The sequence below is a fragment of the Perna viridis genome, chromosome 4, assembly GCF_037379345.1.
Source record: "Perna viridis isolate PV_CMFRI_1.1 ecotype Kerala chromosome 4, ASM3737934v1, whole genome shotgun sequence".
NCBI lineage: Eukaryota > Metazoa > Mollusca > Bivalvia > Mytilida > Mytilidae > Perna > Perna viridis.
The window spans coordinates 21,190,579-21,211,058 of NC_142448.1; the positions used below are offsets into that span (position 1 = coordinate 21,190,579).

General features: G+C 31.5%; 1 protein-coding gene across 6 annotated transcripts in view; it reads left to right on the forward strand.

The window, feature by feature from the left end:
• The window catches only part of LOC148619293 (dynein axonemal heavy chain 3-like), a 53,576-nt gene that overhangs the window by 10,955 nt on the left and 22,141 nt on the right, over positions 1-20,480 (forward strand). For all 6 annotated transcript variants that reach the window (XM_088579008.1, XM_088579009.1, XM_088579010.1 and 3 more), the window contains 33 exons: positions 466-602; positions 885-990; positions 1,252-1,430; positions 1,637-1,730; positions 1,892-1,982; positions 2,247-2,437; positions 2,719-2,950; positions 3,321-3,532; positions 3,758-3,849; positions 4,097-4,211; positions 4,372-4,542; positions 4,830-5,092; positions 5,355-5,556; positions 8,841-9,047; positions 9,900-10,014; positions 10,510-10,705; positions 10,964-11,072; positions 11,434-11,724; positions 12,191-12,282; positions 12,505-12,859; positions 13,097-13,319; positions 13,620-13,750; positions 14,250-14,669; positions 15,176-15,337; positions 15,631-15,756; positions 16,623-16,780; positions 17,048-17,128; positions 17,467-17,650; positions 17,897-18,079; positions 18,344-18,570; positions 18,782-18,985; positions 19,672-19,799; positions 20,113-20,237. In XM_088579008.1, the coding sequence (XP_088435134.1) occupies positions 466-602; positions 885-990; positions 1,252-1,430; positions 1,637-1,730; positions 1,892-1,982; positions 2,247-2,437; positions 2,719-2,950; positions 3,321-3,532; positions 3,758-3,849; positions 4,097-4,211; positions 4,372-4,542; positions 4,830-5,092; positions 5,355-5,556; positions 8,841-9,047; positions 9,900-10,014; positions 10,510-10,705; positions 10,964-11,072; positions 11,434-11,724; positions 12,191-12,282; positions 12,505-12,859; positions 13,097-13,319; positions 13,620-13,750; positions 14,250-14,669; positions 15,176-15,337; positions 15,631-15,756; positions 16,623-16,780; positions 17,048-17,128; positions 17,467-17,650; positions 17,897-18,079; positions 18,344-18,570; positions 18,782-18,985; positions 19,672-19,799; positions 20,113-20,237 (5,802 nt within the window). The remainder of the gene's footprint in view (positions 1-465; positions 603-884; positions 991-1,251; positions 1,431-1,636; positions 1,731-1,891; positions 1,983-2,246; positions 2,438-2,718; positions 2,951-3,320; positions 3,533-3,757; positions 3,850-4,096; positions 4,212-4,371; positions 4,543-4,829; positions 5,093-5,354; positions 5,557-8,840; positions 9,048-9,899; positions 10,015-10,509; positions 10,706-10,963; positions 11,073-11,433; positions 11,725-12,190; positions 12,283-12,504; positions 12,860-13,096; positions 13,320-13,619; positions 13,751-14,249; positions 14,670-15,175; positions 15,338-15,630; positions 15,757-16,622; positions 16,781-17,047; positions 17,129-17,466; positions 17,651-17,896; positions 18,080-18,343; positions 18,571-18,781; positions 18,986-19,671; positions 19,800-20,112; positions 20,238-20,480) is intronic.

The window sequence follows — 20,480 nt, forward strand, 5'->3', positions numbered from 1 at the left end:
AACTTAGATATTTGAACTATGGAAGCCTATTATATAGACAACTGTTAATATAATTGGTGGAACCATGCAGCAAATATTTCTTGATAAGAAAATACCTTCAAAGTTCCCAGTTTTACAAAAGAAATTGAAAATTGCATAAAAATTTATTATGTCATTTTGACATACAAATGCTGTTACAAATCCAAGCCACATTTGTTTGGGTTAAGTCATTCTTTTTGATATAAATATATGCTAGTATTGAAGTGTTTTTGGGTTAGCTTAATAAAAATACTTATTAACCAGACCATCAATTGATTTAAGCAAAATATTCATTTTTTTCCCCTGATATTTAATTTGATCAAATTTTTTAAAGAAACAAAGTACAAAATGTTCATTGCAATTACTAATCCATTACAATGAGAGATAGACTTCCATTTTGAATTATTTAAATTAACATTTTGATAAATATATTGGTGTGTATTTTAGGTTGAATGTGAGTTATTCCCAGACATGAGGAGTAAGAAGTTACTACTGAGAACAGTGAAGATAGAAGAATCACTGGTGGTAGAATATGTAGATAAAGCCATGGATATCTTTAAGCATAATACAGTTGGACCACAAAAGTAAGTGCTCTGTTACTTTTAATTTTTAAAACACTATTTCTATTATAACAATTGAATAACAGGAAAGCTTGCATATCGAAAATTACCTCAGTGCAAACTTACGTATGAACATTTAATGATGATATGAAAAAGTAGAATAAATACTGATAACAAGATACTGAAAAATCAATCCAATGTAATTATTATATTTTAGTTAAGTAACAGTAGTAAAACATCTAATACAGTGCATGTTAATCTTTATATCTTTATGTGTGACTCTACATAACTGCATCTATTTTGTAGGTATCTCAATACTTACAAGAAATATGCCAATCTACTGAATAATGAGGCAGAACAGGAGGTAGCAGCCTTCCTCAGGGAGGACCACTCTATTGAGGCTTATAAACAGGTTTGTTTCACAATTAGTGTTCTATAGATTTATAAATGAATCATTTTAAGGATTTCGGTTACAAACATACCAACTATAGTATAAGGTTAAAGAAATTACTAATAGCCTATCACATGCATTCTACTGACTCTAATTTTAAACAACTCTCAAATTCAGTTAAGTGAAACGTCTTTTTGCATAAGAATAAAATGAAATATATTATGTTTTTAGCAATACATGTATTGTAGTCTGCATTTAATCATATTCAATTGTTTTTCACAGAAAATCATAGCATTCAACAAGCTGAAGGAAGAGATAGCACTGCTAAGAATCACAGTACCACTGAGTATGTTCTGTTTGGATTGTGTTAACCTAAATGATGATCTGTGTGGCAGAGCTGAGAGACTGAAAGATAAACTAGTTACAAGACAGATTGATGACAACAGAGATTTAAACAGAGCGTATGTAGTGTGAACTGATTGATAAACAATATAAAGAACTTTTTCTCAGGGAGATTTCTAGAGAAAAGGGGTATCTTTTTTTCAGAAGGAACAAACATTAGGTCAGTTGTGAGATTTTAATGAATAAGTTGCCTACTAACATTTTCTTTGACGGAAATGAATTGCTTCACTGGACAAATATTATTAAATCAATACCTCTTTTTCAGTTTGTGTGAAAAATATGACAAGATGGCAGACAAAGTAAATGAAACCCCTAAAACAACACAGGAATTAGTAGAAATACAAGAGTACTTGAAAACAGTGAGTATTATACAATGTAATGTTGGTAACAAAGGCTAAAGTGAAATGTATCTCCACATCAGCCGTTGATTATGTCAAGTACTTGTCTTCACTCAACAACAAAGAATAGTCCTAGATAAAAAACTTTATTTAGGGTGTTTAAAAAAACTTATATATTTCAGTCACAAGAAGTAACAGTATACAAGCTGAAGGATGATATAGAGGATGCCAAGGATCGGCTGATGTTTCTTTTAGATTATGCTATTTATCCAAGTAAGCTAACCAAGTCATATAGATATCATTTAAGAAAGCTGAAGGTTGTAAGTAAAATAACTGACTTTTGAAATATAGAACTAAATATCTCAGAAATATAGAATGAATTACAATTTTTGATAGTTTAATTTAACAAGATGAATTTGGCTGATATTGTATTATGCATGATATGTTTTTTTATGTTGTTTGTCAATAATTGATCAATAAATATGACAATAATCTAAGAAAGAAATTGTGTGCTAATTTGGTTGAATGTTATTTTAGCTGAGGATCAGAAACTGAACACCCATGTATTCCACTGGCCAGAACATATCAAGAATGTGTTTGAGATTGCCCAAAAGATTATTATTAGTAAGAGAGATTCCATTGAAGATGAACTTAGAAGCAGGACTGCTAAGTTTGAAGAGAAACTCAATGACATGATGAAAGAAGTTGAATCATTCAAGAAAAAAGAAGTAATACTGAATATTCATATGTGTTCTATTAAATAGTAACTTTGGGCTCTAAGTTAAAATATAAGTGTTTTATACAAGTAAAACCTTCTGTAGACTCTGATACTTAAATACTGCATTTAATTACCTACAAGATTTGACACAGTCACATAGAACTATTTGGTATCAGTATCATATCTCATTTGTGGAAATGTGTAGTTGATTCAAGTTTTTTATTGCAGTACCTTTTTTGCAGTACATACGTGTAGTTAGATTCTATCTTCAATAAGCTTTGTCCATTGCAGTTTTTGAGTGAAGATGCCATGAGGAACAACACGGAACAGCTGGCTGCTTTGGATACCAGTCTTGTAGCTGCTAGGGATGAACTTGAGGGTATCAACCAGGAGGAAACCTTGTTAGAATGGGAACAGAGTTTCTTCCCTCAGCTACAACAAATGTTCACCATGAAAGAACCGTATGAAAAACTCTGGAACACAGCTTATTCCTTCCATCAGAAACATGAGAAATGGCTGAATGGTAAAATTTCAAATAGTAGTTTCTGAAAGGCATTTTTAAGTTTTAAAATGCCTGTACCTTGTTTTTTTTTTTTTTTAAGAACACTTGATGTGGTTTACTTCTAACTTTACACTGTCCTTTTGTTAGTTTCTAAACTTAATGTAAGAAATTGTCATTTTTCCATGTTGCACTATTTCTTGTAACCAGTTGGTACAATCAGTCTTGTATTAGCTTTTTGGTGAAATTTCAATTTCCTTCTGAGAATTTTGTTTTGTCTTAATTACTGAAAGGTGTTTCATGGGCTTATGCAGAGTATATCTGCTTCAAAATATACACAATATAGTGATTTTGATGATCTAAGATATTTAACTATATATCATTTTATTTCAAGGAGCATTCCAAGATTTGAATGCTGAGAATATAGAGAATGATGTAGGTGACATGTGGAGAATAATGTACAAATTGACAAAGACTTTCAATGACCAGGCTGGACCTCGTAGGATTGCTGATAATGTTAGAGGCAAAATTGACAAGTTCAAGCAACACCTACCTATTCTACACACAATTTGTAATCCTGGTATTAGGGACAGACATTGGCAGAGGGTAAATACCAAAATAATCTTCAAGATATTTATTTTAACTTTTAAGTGTTGTTTCAAAGAAATCTTTTAACTAAGAAGCACTACTCACCGTTCACATTTAATGAAAGTACAGTGTATGATATAAGTAGGTTTTCATTTGTTCAAATTTGAACAAATTAGAAATGGCAAGTTATATATAAGAAATGTATTAATAGAATTTCATATTAGACTTTGATATATTTTGTAGATGAGTGACATTGTAGGACAAGATATTAAACCTGTGGAAGGTACATCTCTCAGTAACATGTTGGAGTTTGGACTCACTAAATTCCTACCACAGTAAGTACTTTACAATTGGAAGGGTTTTCCTGTATGATTCTATTACTTATATACACTGACAGATTTTAATGATGCCAGGTTTTTTGCCATTTTATCATGTAAGCAGGGACTTGCCACACATGTTTTGCTAAATTATCTAGAAAAGATCCATTTTTAGTCTTAATTACAGTTTTTATCATTACAGAAAGACTTGTGTATAATTTTTTTTTATTAAGTTGCCTGATAATACTACATTTTCATTTTTCAGACTGGAGGATATTGGAGCAGCAGCTGCCAAGGAATTCTCACTTGAGAAGGCTTTGGAGAAGATGAAGTTTGAATGGAAAGATATGGCATTTGAGTTGATTCCATACAGAGAAACAGTAAGTTTACCATGAATGAACTTTTTATAAGATTTGTTCTCAGCACTAACATACTGTTTTATTTATAAATATATTGGCAAGAACCACAAAACTTGAAATTATAATTATGAATAACTTTATTCTCCAAAGAGTACTGTAACAATCATTGTATAAATTACAGGGTGTGAATATCTTGGCAGCACCTGATGATATCCAGGTTTTGTTAGATGACCACATTGTAAAGGCCCAGACCATGAGGGGATCTCCATTTATCAAACCATTCGAGATTGAGATGAAGGAATGGGAAGAGAAACTTGTCATGATGCAGGATATTCTTGATGAATGGCTCAAGGTAAATGTTACCTAATCAGATATTATTATGTATGTTATAGCAAAATATCTTGATAATTGATAAAATAAAACAATTCACTATTGTACTGTTTATTGCCTTATTGTTAGGAGGTGGAAACTGTACTGCAATTGTCATGTTGAGTTATGAAACTGATAATAATTAGTCTGGAAGTTTCTATTCTTCAATATATAGAGATTGATGCTGATTAAGGTGGTTTTGATAATATTGTTATGGAAGGGTGATTAATGCTATATTCTTATTTAATAATATCCAATTTTGTTTTTCAGTGCCAAGCTACATGGTTGTATTTGGAGCCTATTTTCAGCTCAGAAGATATTTTGGCCCAGATGCCTGAAGAGGGTCGTAAGTTTGGTATTGTAGACAGTGTGTGGAGAGACATTATGACAGAGTCTGTTAAAGATCCTAACTGTTTAGTAGCTACCTCACAAAACAACATGTTAGGACGTCTAAGAGATGCCAACAATCTACTGGAAGAAATTCAGAAGGGATTGAATGCCTACCTTGAGAAAAAGAGATTGTACTTTGCCAGGTAGACACCTATATGCGTATTTCATATGCTTAAAAGTCAAATATTGTGTGCTCTAATTTGAACCCTCTTTTTATACTATTCATGTATTAAGTATCATTCACTGTTTAATGCTTGAATGTCTTATTGTCATAATTAAGTAAATTTTCAGATCATATTTTGATATTTTATTCTTCTGAAGTTTTACATGTAGAATTCCTATTTATTTGATAACTTTACCCAACTTGTTAGATATTTTGATAAATATGAGTCATTCTTTTTGTAGATTTTTCTTCTTGTCTAATGATGAGTTGTTGGAAATTCTATCAGAAACCAAAGATCCACTTCGTGTGCAGCCCCATCTAAAGAAATGTTTTGAAGGTATTGCCAAACTGGAGTTCACAGAAAACCAAGAGATTGTAGGCATGATTTCTGCTGAAAAGGAAACTGTACCATATTCCACAAAGATTGTACCAGCAAAAGCCAATGTAAGTAATGCATGTAGAAATATGTTATTGTCATAAACTTGAAGGTAAAATTCATGTATCTTATATTGAAGAATAGCTTAAACTTTGTTTTTTTCCCTTTAATTATTGTCTCTTGTTTTCTGTAAGTTTTGACAAACAATTGATTATGTTTCATTTTTTAACCTGTAGTGAATGACATGAAAATTAATTTCTAAAATTTAATCAATAAAATAGTGTAAGCTCTTAAAAGAATCAGTAGTTGAAATTCAGTAATTATAATTTAATGAATCTGTAGGGTATGGTAGAGAAATGGTTATTATAATTTAATGAATCTGTAGGGTATGGTAGAGAAATGGTTATTATAATTTAATGAATCTGTAGGGTATGGTAGAGAAATGGTTATTATAATTTAATGAATCTGTAGGGTATGGTAGAGAAATGGTTATTATAATTTAATGAATCTGTAGGGTATGGTAGAGAAATGGTTATTATAATTTAATGAATCTGTAGGGTATGGTAGAGAAATGGTTATTATAATTTAATGAATCTGTAGGGTATGGTAGAGAAATGGTTATTATAATTTAATGAATCTGTAGGGTATGGTAGAGAAATGGTTATTATAATTTAATGAATCTGTAGGGTATGGTAGAGAAATGGTTATTATAATTTAATGAATCTGTAGGGTATGGTAGAGAAATGGTTATTATAATTTAATGAATCTGTAGGGTATGGTAGAGAAATGGTTATTATAATTTAATGAATCTGTAGGGTATGGTAGAGAAATGGTTATTATAATTTAATGAATCTGTAGGGTATGGTAGAGAAATGGTTATTATAATTTAATGAATCTGTAGGGTATGGTAGAGAAATGGTTATTATAATTTAATGAATCTGTAGGGTATGGTAGAGAAATGGTTATTATAATTTAATGAATCTGTAGGGTATGGTAGAGAAATGGTTATTATAATTGAATGAATCTGTAGGGTATGGTAGAGAAATGGTTATTATAATTGAATGAATCTGTAGGGTATGGTAGAGAAATGGTTATTATAATTGAATGAATCTGTAGGGTATGGTAGAGAAATGGTTATTATAATTGAATGAATCTGTAGGGTATGGTAGAGAAATGGTTATTATAATTTAATGAATCTGTAGGGTATGGTAGAGAAATGGTTATTATAATTGAATGAATCTGTAGGGTATGGTAGAGAAATGGTTATTATAATTGAATGAATCTGTAGGGTATGGTAGAGAAATGGTTATTATAATTGAATGAATCTGTAGGGTATGGTAGAGAAATGGTTATTATAATTTAATGAATCTGTAGGGTATGGTAGAGAAATGGTTATTATAATTGAATGAATCTGTAGGGTATGGTAGAGAAATGGTTATTATAATTGAATGAATCTGTAGGGTATGGTAGAGAAATGGTTATTATAATTTAATGAATCTGTAGGGTATGGTAGAGAAATGGTTATTATAATTGAATGAATCTGTAGGGTATGGTAGAGAAATGGTTATTATAATTGAATGAATCTGTAGGGTATGGTAGAGAAATGGTTATTATAATTGAATGAATCTGTAGGGTATGGTAGAGAAATGGTTATTATAATTGAATGAATCTGTAGGGTATGGTAGAGAAATGGTTATTATAATTGAATGAATCTGTAGGGTATGGTAGAGAAATGGTTATTATAATTGAATGAATCTGTAGGGTATGGTAGAGAAATGGTTATTATAATTGAATGAATCTGTAGGGTATGGTAGAGAAATGGTTATTATAATTTAATGAATCTGTAGGGTATGGTAGAGAAATGGTTATTATAATTGAATGAATCTGTAGGGTATGGTAGAGAAATGGTTATTATAATTTAATGAATCTGTAGGGTATGGTAGAGAAATGGTTATTATAATTTAATGAATCTGTAGGGTATGGTAGAGAAATGGTTATTATAATTTAATGAATCTGTAGGGTATGGTAGAGAAATGGTTATTATAATTTAATGAATCTGTAGGGTATGGTAGAGAAATGGTTATTATAATTTAATGAATCTGTAGGGTATGGTAGAGAAATGGTTATTATAATTGAATGAATCTGTAGGGTATGGTAGAGAAATGGTTATTATAATTGAATGAATCTGTAGGGTATGGTAGAGAAATGGTTATTATAATTGAATGAATCTGTAGGGTATGGTAGAGAAATGGTTATTATAATTGAATGAATCTGTAGGGTATGGTAGAGAAATGGTTATTATAATTGAATGAATCTGTAGGGTATGGTAGAGAAATGGTTATTATAATTGAATGAATCTGTAGGGTATGGTAGAGAAATGGTTATTATAATTGAATGAATCTGTAGGGTATGGTAGAGAAATGGTTATTATAATTGAATGAATCTGTAGGGTATGGTAGAGAAATGGTTATTATAATTGAATGAATCTGTAGGGTATGGTAGAGAAATGGTTATTATAATTGAATGAATCTGTAGGGTATGGTAGAGAAATGGTTATTATAATTGAATGAATCTGTAGGGTATGGTAGAGAAATGGTTATTATAATTGAATGAATCTGTAGGGTATGGTAGAGAAATGGTTATTATAATTGAATGAATCTGTAGGGTATGGTAGAGAAATGGTTATTATAATTGAATGAATCTGTAGGGTATGGTAGAGAAATGGTTATTATAATTGAATGAATCTGTAGGGTATGGTAGAGAAATGGTTATTATAATTGAATGAATCTGTAGGGTATGGTAGAGAAATGGTTATTATAATTGAATGAATCTGTAGGGTATGGTAGAGAAATGGTTATTATAATTGAATGAATCTGTAGGGTATGGTAGAGAAATGGTTATTATAATTGAATGAATCTGTAGGGTATGGTAGAGAAATGGTTATTATAATTGAATGAATCTGTAGGGTATGGTAGAGAAATGGTTATTATAATTTAATGAATCTGTAGGGTATGGTAGAGAAATGGTTATTATAATTGAATGAATCTGTAGGGTATGGTAGAGAAATGGTTATTATAATTGAATGAATCTGTAGGGTATGGTAGAGAAATGGTTATTATAATTGAATGAATCTGTAGGGTATGGTAGAGAAATGGTTATTATAATTGAATGAATCTGTAGGGTATGGTAGAGAAATGGTTATTATAATTGAATGAATCTGTAGGGTATGGTAGAGAAATGGTTATTATAATTGAATGAATCTGTAGGGTATGGTAGAGAAATGGTTATTATAATTTAATGAATCTGTAGGGTATGGTAGAGAAATGGTTATTATAATTGAATGAATCTGTAGGGTATGGTAGAGAAATGGTTATTGCAAGTAGAAGACATAATGATCAGTAGTTTACGTAAAGTTATCATGGATTCAAATGCTGCATATGGTACAACACCTCGTAATCAATGGGTCATAGACTGGCCTGGACAAGTTGTCATTTGTGTAGGCTCCATATGGTGGACAACAGAGGTTACAGAGTCTATGCAAAGACCTAATGGAATGAAGGTAAGATAATTTTTGTTTCCTCTAGTTTTTATACCTGCTGCAAACAAAGTTTGAGGGTATATAGGAATCACCCTGTATGTCTGTCTGTCTGTCTTTACACATTCCTTGTAAGCACAAATCCCCCTAAACTACTCAAGGAATTTTGATGAAATTTCATAGGAAGGTTAAGTGCCATGTGTAGTTGTGCATGATGGAACTTTAAAATTGTCGGCGTACTCAAAAGGGAGATAATCCAAGGTTTTACATATCAAAATCTCGTAAGCACAACCACTCCTAAACCGCTCTAGGGATTTTAATGAATTTTTATAGGAAGGTTTGACATCATATGTTGATGTGCATTAAGGAACAAAATTACTGCCAACGGACTCCAAAGGGAGGTAATCCATATTATTGGCTTTACATGTTTAATCCTTGTAAGCACAGCTCCTCCTAAACTGCTCAAGAAATTTTAATTTTATTTTATAAGAATGTTGGGTATCAGATGTAGATGTGCATGAAAGAATATAGTTGCTGTTTGATGATATCAAAGGGAGATAAATCAATATTAAAGGTTTTATATATTTGAGTCTATTCGAAGTTGAGGGTATATCTCTGTGATCTTCCTCATGGTATTTCTAGTTTGTTTTGGTAAGATAGATATCTCAGTCTTAATAAAGCAAGAAAAATATATATGCTCATCACAGTAAATTGCTTTTTTTCAAGTTTAATGTTTCTGAAGTCCATTGAAAACATTAATATGTATTGCTCTAAATGTGTTCATATTTTTTTAACAATCAAATTTTCTTGGCTGTGTTGAAGGACCTGAATAATAGTTCTTTTTAGAAATAATATGGCAGCCTATGTGCATTACAGGAATATCATCAGAAATGTAATGGTCAGATAGATCAGATTGTCAAGTTAGTAAGAGGAAAACTAGAACCAGGACACAGAATTACTCTTGGAGCATTAACTGTCATTGATGTACATGGTATGTAGCACCAACACACACTATTATAAACTTTGTAGTATACTTTGTAACTAACAGAATGATTGTAAAAAAAAACATGCAATTCCAGAAACATCAAAAGCACATTGTATATTCATCAGAAATGAATTAAAGAAAGGAAACATCCCAATAATCAAAGTCAACATTGAGGATCTTAATAAATCATGTGCACATCTTATGGTAAGCAACTCTTGCATAATGGTTTTTATGTCATATCATCAGAAATAAGTGAAACGCTAATACAAGTTAGAATTGATGACAGTTAAATATATAAGATGAGACATTTCATAATAATCTATCAGTTCTTTGTTGTTCATTAAAGACCCATGGGTGACCTTGAGTTGACATTTTTCATTCCAATGCGATTGTTGTCTCACATATTCAATTTCCTTATATCAGGTGATGTACACTGTGACTAATTATGGAGCATGGAGTATAAATAAAATTTAGATTATTTGTTTTTATGATTTTTTCAAGCTCGTGATGTTGTTGCTCAAATGGCAAAAGATGGAGTCAGCAGTCCATTTGATTTTGATTGGCTGTCACAGTTACGTTACTACTGGGAAGATGATGTAATTGTCAGAATGATCACCACTGATATCAAATATGGTTATGAGTACCTGGGAAATTCAGGACGTCTTGTTATTACACCTCTTACTGACAGATGTTACAGGTGAACAACTTAATAGGAAATCAGATTTATATTAATGCAATCTTAAAATATAGCTAATGAAATGCGGATTTAAGTATCAGTGGCAATATAGACTCAGAATTGGTGCTGATCTTCGTTAAATATAAGCTTAATTATTCTCTAAAGGAGTGATCTCTCACCCATTTATTTATTTATTTTTTTAATAGAATTTAATAAAACATTTTATAACAACTGAAAATATTTTTCTGAGGATAATAGTATGTGTATTGTATATTTCAGAACTTTAATGGGAGCTTTGAAGTTGTTCCTTGGTGGGGCTCCTGAAGGACCTGCTGGAACTGGAAAGACTGAAACCTGTAAAGATTTAGCAAAAGCTGTCGCTAAACAGGTAATATACCTCTTATCCACCTGTCACCCTCCTTTTTTTTTTTCTTAATTTCCAATCAGAGGGATCTTGCAATTAGCTAAACCTAAACAGTAAATCTTAGTTGTTTCTATAGTTTATTATGAAATTTATACCTTCACAACAGATAAAAAACAACTACCTTCTTATACAGTTAGCATTTTAAAGAATAACTAAATCATATTCTTTTTCCTTTATTACATTTATTTCATTTGGTTGATATGATAATACAAGCTAAAAAAAAAACAAATTTGTGCTAATATTTGCATATTTTCATTAATTGTACAATTACTACTATCAATATCTACATTTTTTCTTAGCATTTTAAATCTTGGTTTTGTTTCAGTGTGTTGTATTTAACTGCTCCGATGGTCTGGATTACAAAGCCATGGGTAAATTCTTCAAAGGTCTGGCACAGGCTGGTGCTTGGGCTTGTTTTGATGAGTTTAATCGTATAGAACTGGAAGTGTTATCTGTCGTAGCTCAACAGATTCTTAGTATCCAACAAGCTGTAGCAGCTGGACTGAAAAGATTTATGTTTGAGGGTACAGAACTGACCCTTGACCCTGCATGTACCTGCTTTATTACTATGAATCCTGGATACGCTGGTAGACAAGAGTTACCTGACAACCTTAAGGTATAAATGCAGATTTAATCTAATTAAGTGTTGCTTTATAGAAGACACAAGTTTCATGTGAAACTTCATGTGAAACTTTTTTCAAAACTATTATTTGCTGATGACTTAAAATACCGTAGGAGATGAGCAATTAAATTGAGTGGATGTGTAATATGAAGATCTGCAAGTTAATTTTTTTTTTTTTTTTTCAGACAGTATTATGTTAGATTTAAAATCTCATGTTATTGCTATGATACAGAAATATATTTGTTAATGTTAATGGCAATGTTGAATCTTAATTTATTATCAAAGTGATGATTCATACAATAACGATAGTTTAAATTGTCTACATCAGAATAAATATGAATGACACAATTCTGACACTCTTAATTGTTTTTGATAATGATAATTTCTCTAACAACCCTAAAAACATATTCTACATACCTCAGTTAAAGTATATATAGCTGTACATATATAATTATTATAGGTATTGTTTAGAACAGTAGCTATGATGGTACCAGATTATGGAATGATTGGTGAAATCTCCCTCTACTCTATGGGATTCGTTGATGCTAGAAGGTTAGGTCATTACAACATAAAACCAAGTATAAGGAATCTACATATTTAAAAGACAAAAAATATGCATAATTATTAGTATAAGATAGATAAACATAGCTTTTTAAAAAAAGAACAGCAGTTCTTCTTGACTGAAATGTATTAGTTATATGCTATTGAATTAAAAACAATATTCAGTCGATCTATTTAACTGTTTGATGAACTCATTTCCAACCTTTTTTTCAGTCTGGCCAACAAGATTGTAGCTGTATACAAACTGTGTTCAGAACAGTTGTCATCCCAGCACCATTATGATTATGGTATGAGAGCCGTAAAGTCTGTATTGACTGCTGCTGGTAACCTTAAACTTAAACATTTAGAAGAAAAGGAACCAGTTTTACTTCTGAAAGCTATAATGGATGTCAATCTTCCTAAATTCTTGGCTCAAGATGTGCCTCTGTTTGAGGGTATTATTTCTGACTTGTTTCCTGGTGTTGAATGTCCTAAACCAGATTATGGTGTATTCATGGAAGCTCTGAAGGATAATACAATCAAGAGGAAGCTACAGCCTCACCCATGGTTCTTAGATAAAATTATACAAGTATGTAAAAATAGAATTGATTGTGATACTGACAATATTATGTTGAATATCTTGATGACCGAGTGATAAATACTGATAATAAATTTATTACCAGTCATGTAGCTTATAGTACTACTATAGGAAGCAAATTTGTATTTTGTGTATGTTGTTATTGTATCAGTAATGTTCCAGTTCTAGCATTCAAATTGTGCAAACTTATGTAAGGTAAAATGTTTAAAATTCATTTTTATTGAACAGGTATATGAAATGATATTGGTTAGACATGGTTTGATGGTGGTAGGAGAACCACTAGGTGGTAAGACATGTGGTTGGCAGGTACTAGCTGATGCCCTGTCAGATTTACATGCCTCTGGTGCCTATCCAGAATCTAAAACAGTATATAGAATTATCAACCCTAAAGCTATTACCATGGGACAGCTATATGGATGCTTTGATCCTGTATCTCATGAGTGGACTGATGGTAAGACTCAGATATTCTCAGTCATGGTTATTATATACATACTGCCTTCAGTTCAGGGTGGTATACTAGATTACCTTCAACATAAATATTGTATTTTAGGATCCTGTGTTAAAACATATTGTATGATAGATGTAATACATTTACATGTATTCAAATAAATTATTCAAATGAACCAGAAAAATTTGAACATGTGATGGATTTAGTTTTGACAAGTCCTAGTTTTATGATACCACTGTGTGTTTATGGTAACATATGCCAGTGTCTTTTTGATTGAGTTTTATTGGTTTTTACTATTTCTAGGTGTTCTGGCTAACACATTCAGAGAGTATGCTAGTAATCCAAATGAAGACAGGAAATGGATCTTATTTGATGGTCCTGTTGATGCAGTGTGGATTGAAAACATGAATACTGTATTGGATGATAACAAAAAGGTTAGACGAACTTCTCAAATACACTTACATGTACTTCTCAGTGGGTAGTTAAGATGGAAATGAGATAGCTTACTTCTGTGTTCTGATTTAGTTTTGATTTTCTGATATTTTCTCTGCATGACTTTTTGATTAACACTACTGTGTCAGTCACAGCTTTGTTAAAGATTTGTCTAAAGGCATGAGAGGTGTTTACTTATAAGAATTATATGGATTTTACGCTCAACAGATTGTGAATGACTCCATAGTACTGATGTTAAAATTTCATTAAGTTGAGGATTTTACGGATGATTTCCATGGAAACACAGGGAAAATATGGATTGTGATCAAGTAGTATAAACAAGTCTGGTTTCTATGACGACGGGGTCACATTAGTATCCACTATAAAGCACTGTTTGGAATTTCTTAAAATATCACCTTAAAGTGTTTAGTGGAAAATCAGTGTTGTGCAGACACTTTCACTTGTTTTAAAGTGACATATGTTTGATTTCTATATTTTCAGTTGTGTTTGATGAGTGGTGAAATTATCCAGATGAGCAATGTAATGAACTTGATATTTGAGCCTGCAGATTTAGAGCAAGCTTCACCAGCCACTGTTAGTAGATGTGGTATGATTTACCTCGAACCCCATCAGCTAGGCTGGAGACCATTTAAAGACTCCTATATGATGTATGAACTCCCAGAAAACCTGTCTCAGGAAGATAAAGATCTTGTCAATGATTTGTTTGATTGGCTGATTGATCCTTGCTTAAACTTTATTCATAAGAAATGTAAAACCTTCATGACCACTTCAGACATGCATTTAGTACAGTCTCTGATGAGGTTATATACATGTCTGATGGATGAGATTAAAGATACATGTGCTAAGATGGCTAAAGGAGATGATATGGAAGATCAACAGGGAGTTCTTACTAAACAACAGGTAAATAATTCACTGTTCTTTCTTTTTCATACAGGCAGTATTATGAAATTTGAACAACATGGGTCATCAAACCACTATTGTGGGTAATGACTCAACAATATCCAAATTTCTCTTTATAATTGGTCAAACACTGCATCAAATTTGTAGGGTTTCTATAACTCTTTTATTTGGAAGTAAATAAAAGGTGGTGATAAATGCATTGGGATCACTTTATTGATTCCTTCCTGTTATCAATAAGTTTTTTTCTCTATTCACTGATTAAACCGAAAGTGAAGGCTCAGATATTGGAGACATGTCTGTGAGACATCTATGTAATCAGTCATATTCAAATTAAAAATGTTTAACCCTTATAAACTTTACTTTTAGAGAAGTAAATACTTATCTATTGTATTCCTATAGAATTATAACTCAATACTTGTTGAATGCTATTCTTTCAATATATCAAAATAAGTTGATCTGTCTGATTATATGAAAAATTGTACTTTGTATCCCAATTAATTTTTCAGATAACCCTATGGTTACAAGGCCTGTTTTTATTCTCCCTGATCTGGACAGTAGGAGGTACTATAGCTGATGATGGACGTAAGCTGTTTGATCAGTTCTTCAGGAATATTGTAGGGGGTACAGATCCTGACCATCCCAAACCTAAATCTATCAAGATAACCAAGGTTGGTTATATTCTATATAGACTTCATATCTACTCCTAAAATCTTTTAAAAGTTGTAGCTCAACACATATTTTTTGTCCAGATGTGAAATATATACAAACAAATTAAGTGATAAAAATGCATCCCAATTGAGCAATGCATATACAAACAATGATAGATGAGACTAGTGCTATAAATTCCCTAACTAGGATTGTTTCATGGAGTATGTAAGGGTTTTGAATTTGCAAGTGATAAACATTAAACACCTATTTAGTTTTGATTGAAATATTCACTTATTATATTGTATTTTTTTAGAGTAACATGATTCCAGAGAGAGCTACTATTTATGACTTTTGTTTTGAGAAAAAGGCCAGTGGTAACTGGATAGAATGGATGGATACTTTAGACAGATCTAAACTGACTATTCCTAAAGATGCTAAGGTAATCCATGTTTCATTTTTTGGCATTAAGTTTTGGTCAAGAAATAGGAACAAGTATGTATATTTTTTTTACATTTTATATTTATGAAAATATAATTTAATTTCAGAAGTAACATGGTTTCTGATTGGATCAAAAATTGTGTCTATCATCTAATAGACCAATTTTTAATAACTGTGATGTCATCAAACTTTTTAATGATTTACTCGTTGAATCTTGGTACTTATAAGGAATGACTTAAAATTTTTCAATCTATTTGAAATAACCTCAATGCCCATGTTGCACACTTGAGAATGACATGCTATGCAGGTTATTTAATATTCACCACAAGATTGAGGTTATTTCTTCAAAGACCAAAAAAATATAACAGTCACTCCCTAAGTATAAACATGTATATATTTAACAACAAATGAATCCATTCATTTTATATATCAATGCCATCATTTTGTGGGATTTCAATTGTTCATGTGATGTGATAAGCACCACTTTGTGTAAGAATCAGGCAATGGGTGAAACATAATTTTTCTCAATTTGGTCTTTTTTGCCTCAAATATTCAATACATCTAGGAAACAACTTAAAAGCTATTTAAAGTAACATTGAAGCATCTGTGAAGTAGATATTTTTACTACTTAAACAGGAAAATTTCCTGCCATTTTGCCATAGTGCATTTCAACTAAATTAGACCTATATTATCATAAAAGGCAAACTTTACAAACACTTTGATAGTTATTTCTGGATGTTTTGAGGTATTAATACTTGGAGAATGCAATAAAATCTCTGTTTTTTACTTCACATACCATGTCTTATGCACATTTTTCCTGATTCTTAGACAGAGAACTACTTAAAACTTGTATCTTCTTATTTGTAGATCAATGAACTGATTATCCAGACTACAGATACAGCCAGACAGGCTTATTTCCTCAGTACATACTTGTTACATGAACAACCAATGTTGTTTGTTGGACCTACTGGTACAGGCAAATCTGCATTGACCAATGGATACCTTATGAGTCTACCCAAGGAAACGTTAGTTGTTTTTTTCTTTAATAACAACTAATTTTTGCACTTGTACATATATATATATATATATTTAGATTTCAAAATCCTCATCATGAGATTTATGTTAGTTCTGCTGAAGATTTCTATTTGCATATTGAGATTATATTTGTTTGAAATACAAATATTTTCAGATCCTTGGATCATTCTAACCTCTTCTGTGTACTAAATGTATCAATTTTTTATCATTTATATTTACCAATATCTATTTAAAAAAAATGTTTTCCTATTTTTTAGGTATATTCCAAACTGTATTAACTTTTCTGCCAGAACCTCTGCCAATCAGACACAGGACATTGTCATGTCTAAACTTGACAGGTAATGTTATTCTAAAACATCAAATGGGAAAATGTAGGGATTGCAATGTAAGGAAGTTTCAATATTTATAATATCAAATGAGAAAATGTAGGGATTCCAATGTAAGGAAGTTTCAATATTTATATATCAAATGGGAACATGTAGGGATTCCAATGTAAGGCAGTTTCAATGTTTATGTACATGTAAATACAACTTCAATACATTTTGATTTAAAAATAAGATAGCACATGATAAATTCTTGGAAGCTTATATTACTCTAGGTCACTTGATAAAATGAGAGATTTCATCATCTTTTGAAAGCAATACTTTTATACATGTTAATAATGTACTGATTGCAGGAGAAGAAAGGGTGTGTATGGTCCTCCCATGGGTAAGAAGTCAGTGACATTTGTTGATGACTTGAACATGCCAGCAAAGGAAAAGTATGGTGCCCAACCACCTATAGAGTTACTGAGACAGTGGTTAGACCATGGTCATTGGTATGACAAGAAGGATACTACTAAAGTTTTCTTAACAGATGTTGTGAGTTTTCTGTTTATGTGAAGGGTTATTGTATTTGAAGATTTGCTTGATTAAATTTTACCACAAATTTATGATTTGAGTAATCTTAGGAAAAAGTGAGCTTCATTTAGATGAAAAGTTTTCCATTTAAATGACTACTTGATTCTCTCTCCTTTCACTAAATATCCAAATTTAAGCTGTGTATTCTATTACTTGTCTCATACCTGAGATTATTATCATCTATAAATGAATTAAACTACATTTCAGCTGTTTGTGTCAGCCATGGGACCACCTGGTGGAGGCAGGAATGATATTACCAGCCGATTTACTAGACATCTGAATGTTGTATCTATCAATGAATTTGATGACACCACACTGACCAGGATTTTCACATCTATTACTGACTGGCATTTTGCCAACTTTGAAGGAGCTTTTGTCAGGAATGGAAAGGTTGGTTTCTTATTTTCAGGCATTTAAATAATAATATCAAGAATGACTATCAGAGAAAATTCTGATGTTTAAAAATTCAGAAGTAAAAGGATTTTTAAGTGTGGTGCCTTTTCAAACAAATAACTCTCTGAAATAAAATTTTTAACATCAAAATTCGAATCTTAACTTACTGTTTCATACTTTCCTTTCCATTACGGATATTTTGCCAGAATTCACTTATATTTAACTGCTTATAAGATGTTATATGTACATTTTTCATTACAGCTTTTAGTTGCAGCTACCATGGCAGTATACAAAGAAGCAGTAGCTAATTTCCTACCCACTCCAGCTAAGAGTCATTATGTGTTCAATCTGAGAGACTTTGCTCGTGTAATCAGAGGTGTTCTACTGGTACCATCTACACATTTAACGGAAACAGACAAACTATTACGTCTATGGGTTCATGAAGTATACAGAGTATTTTATGACCGTCTCATAGATCAAGAAGATAGGTATGTATATTTTAGTCATCAGGTTAATGAATAAACCATCTTGATGCACATTTCAGTTTTATTAGCATTAAAAATATGTACACCAGCTTTTTTAATTGAAATTATCTCATAAGCAGGTTGAAAAGTGGATACATTCCTGTAACTGATTTAATCTTAGGATTGTTATAGTACACGTTTCAGAGTTTTATGTCCAAATTTCTTATATTTTCAGAGAAATGTTCTTCAAGATTGTAAAAGAACAGTGTTCAAACAACTTTAAAATGAACATTGATAAAATTCTTGGCCACTTATCAGCAAGTGGTAGTGTAGTAGATGATAATATCCGTAATTTGTTCTTTGGAGATTATGTGGTACAGGAAAATAAAGTATATGATGAGGTGACAGATCTTAAACAGCTGACAGAAGTCATGGAGAAGTAAGTTTTAGATTTGATAGAATCAAACTGGCATGTCAATGTTGTACTATTGTATACTAATGAGCTTCAAAAGAGGTCTGGCAAAGCCTTCGAAAACTATAGGACCCTTCTCTATGTCCCTAGGAACAATGTTAAAATTTCAGAAAGATTGGATAAGTTATACTCACAGGGTTTTCTTAAGAAGTGACTGGAGGCTAAATTGCATGGTTCAAGCACAGTTTTGACCTGTTCAAACTGAGTTTTTTCATTACAACTATAGGCAAAATTATTAAGTTTTGACCTGTTCATAACTGTTTTGGCCATTTCCAGCAAAAATTAAGGAAAACCCTGTACTCAAGTAGTCGTATAGAAACGAAAGTTAAGAGATGCCAGCAAGGCAGATGAGAATAATGTCAACATTATACGCCCAAAAATTGCATGGATAATCAAATTAATAACTTGCATGTCATTTAATACAATACATTTCTCACATAAAAGTCTCATTATTTACAAGAAGGGATAATTGAGATGTACCAATATTTATAAACTGTAAATTTTGAACTTTTATATTAACCTATTAGTTATGTGTATGTAATTGTTTTGTTTCTTCACATTTGATTATATCCGACAAGACACTGATGTTCACATAGTTTTGATACAACTTTATTTTTGTCACTTGCATGTGTGTTTCTTTTGTGTTTTGACAGTTATTTAGATGAATACAACTTGATCAGTAAAACACCAATGAGTCTAGTCATGTTTAAGTTTGCCATAGAACATATATCTCGTGTCTGTCGAGTCTTACTGCAGGATAATGGTCACATGTTACTTGTAGGTAGGTACAGTTATGTCAAGTTGAGTTGTAAAACAACGAATTTATGTAAACAAAGTGAATGTCATAGTTATCTACATAAAAAGTGCACTAAACATTATTGCCTTCATATAAGATTTACAGAAATCATAAATAATGGATATTAACATGTGGTGTTGCATTTAGTTTGAACAAAGTAATGCATTAACAAGTGAACCAAGTTTCAAAACCAAAAAGCCTTGCATGGCCTCTTGTTTTGTGGCATATAACAAAAATACCGTAATAGGTTTGTTAAAGCCAGACTATGCTAAATAACCTTACTATGTCTTTGTTTCAGGTATTGGAGGTAGTGGAAGACAGAGTGCAGCCAAATTATCCACCTTCATGGCAGATTTTGATATGTTCCAGATTGAAATCACTAAAAATTATACCATGAATGAATGGAGAGAGGACATTAAAAGGGTAATTCTAAAAAATAATTGTGTGTTAGGGGTTTGTAGTCCTACAGCTGTATAGAAATAGGCCTGGGTTTATACAAAAAATTTCAAGTTGAGAACTTCCTCATATCCTGAGTTTTTCCTCAAATTATCAATTTCAAGTGATCTGATTGGTTGAAATTTAAGTTTAGGAAGGATTTTAGGAAAATCTGAATTTGAGAGATTTTTTTATGTGAAACTGGGCACTGAACAGATCTTATTTGTATGG